This window comes from Arachis ipaensis, chromosome B08 (genome assembly GCF_000816755.2).
Source record: "Arachis ipaensis cultivar K30076 chromosome B08, Araip1.1, whole genome shotgun sequence".
Taxonomy (NCBI): Eukaryota; Viridiplantae; Streptophyta; class Magnoliopsida; order Fabales; family Fabaceae; genus Arachis; species Arachis ipaensis.
In genome coordinates, this window is record NC_029792.2 from 107,481,984 (window position 1) to 107,482,688 (window position 705).

At 37.9% G+C, this 705-nt stretch overlaps 1 protein-coding gene across 2 annotated transcripts in view; it reads left to right on the plus strand.

Moving 5' to 3' along the window:
- Window positions 1-705, plus strand: part of LOC107612670 (clustered mitochondria protein) — a gene marked incomplete in the record, with an annotated part of 18,002 nt that overhangs the window by 1,024 nt on the left and 16,273 nt on the right. For both annotated transcript variants that reach the window (XM_016314372.2, XM_016314371.2), the window contains 1 exon segment: window positions 1-158. In XM_016314372.2, coding sequence (XP_016169858.1) covers window positions 1-158 — 158 coding nt within the window.

Below are 705 nucleotides of genomic sequence, written 5' to 3' on the forward strand. Positions count from 1 at the left end.
GGCCCAGTCTGATGTTCCTGCAAAGAATAATGTGGAAGGTCCTTCAGAATCTGCAAAAGCTGATGCTGCTGAAGTTCCTGCTGCCAGTGATTCAACTAATGCCAATCCTGAGGTGAAGGAAAATGATGCAGAAAATGATGGAAGCGAACTAAAGCAAGGTGAACCTAGTTAAAGATGTACTTTTGAAATGTTTCGTATTAAAGACTGCAAACTCATTTGTGGAGGCTTATATGGTAAGGCATTGAAGGGTAGGAGGCGCCAAAAAGTGTGCGCCTCAGCGTTAAGCTGTTAACATTAGCAAAAGGAAACAGTAATCAATGTGACTATTTTGTAGCTACTTTCCTTATAATTTAGTTAATCAAGCATATGGATAACTGGAAAATGTTAAATTCCGGTGTTCGATCAGCAAAACCGTAAGATGCTTGCTGATAAAAGACTCGAGGATCATAAAATAAATTTTCCCCCCATTTTAGCATCAAGATAGCTGGGCCCTTTTACCTCCATATAATGCTTTACTCACAATTTTACTACCAAAAATATTTCCAAGCATAACCTGAGTATTCCAAAATACATGCGGCGTCATTTTCGTTAATATGGTTGGTATTTAATTACAAAATAGATATACCTTAACATTTTATGTGGTATGTTTCTTCCTTCAACTACAGCTCATGTTTGTCAATAGCGGCATAGTATAGCATAGTGGCC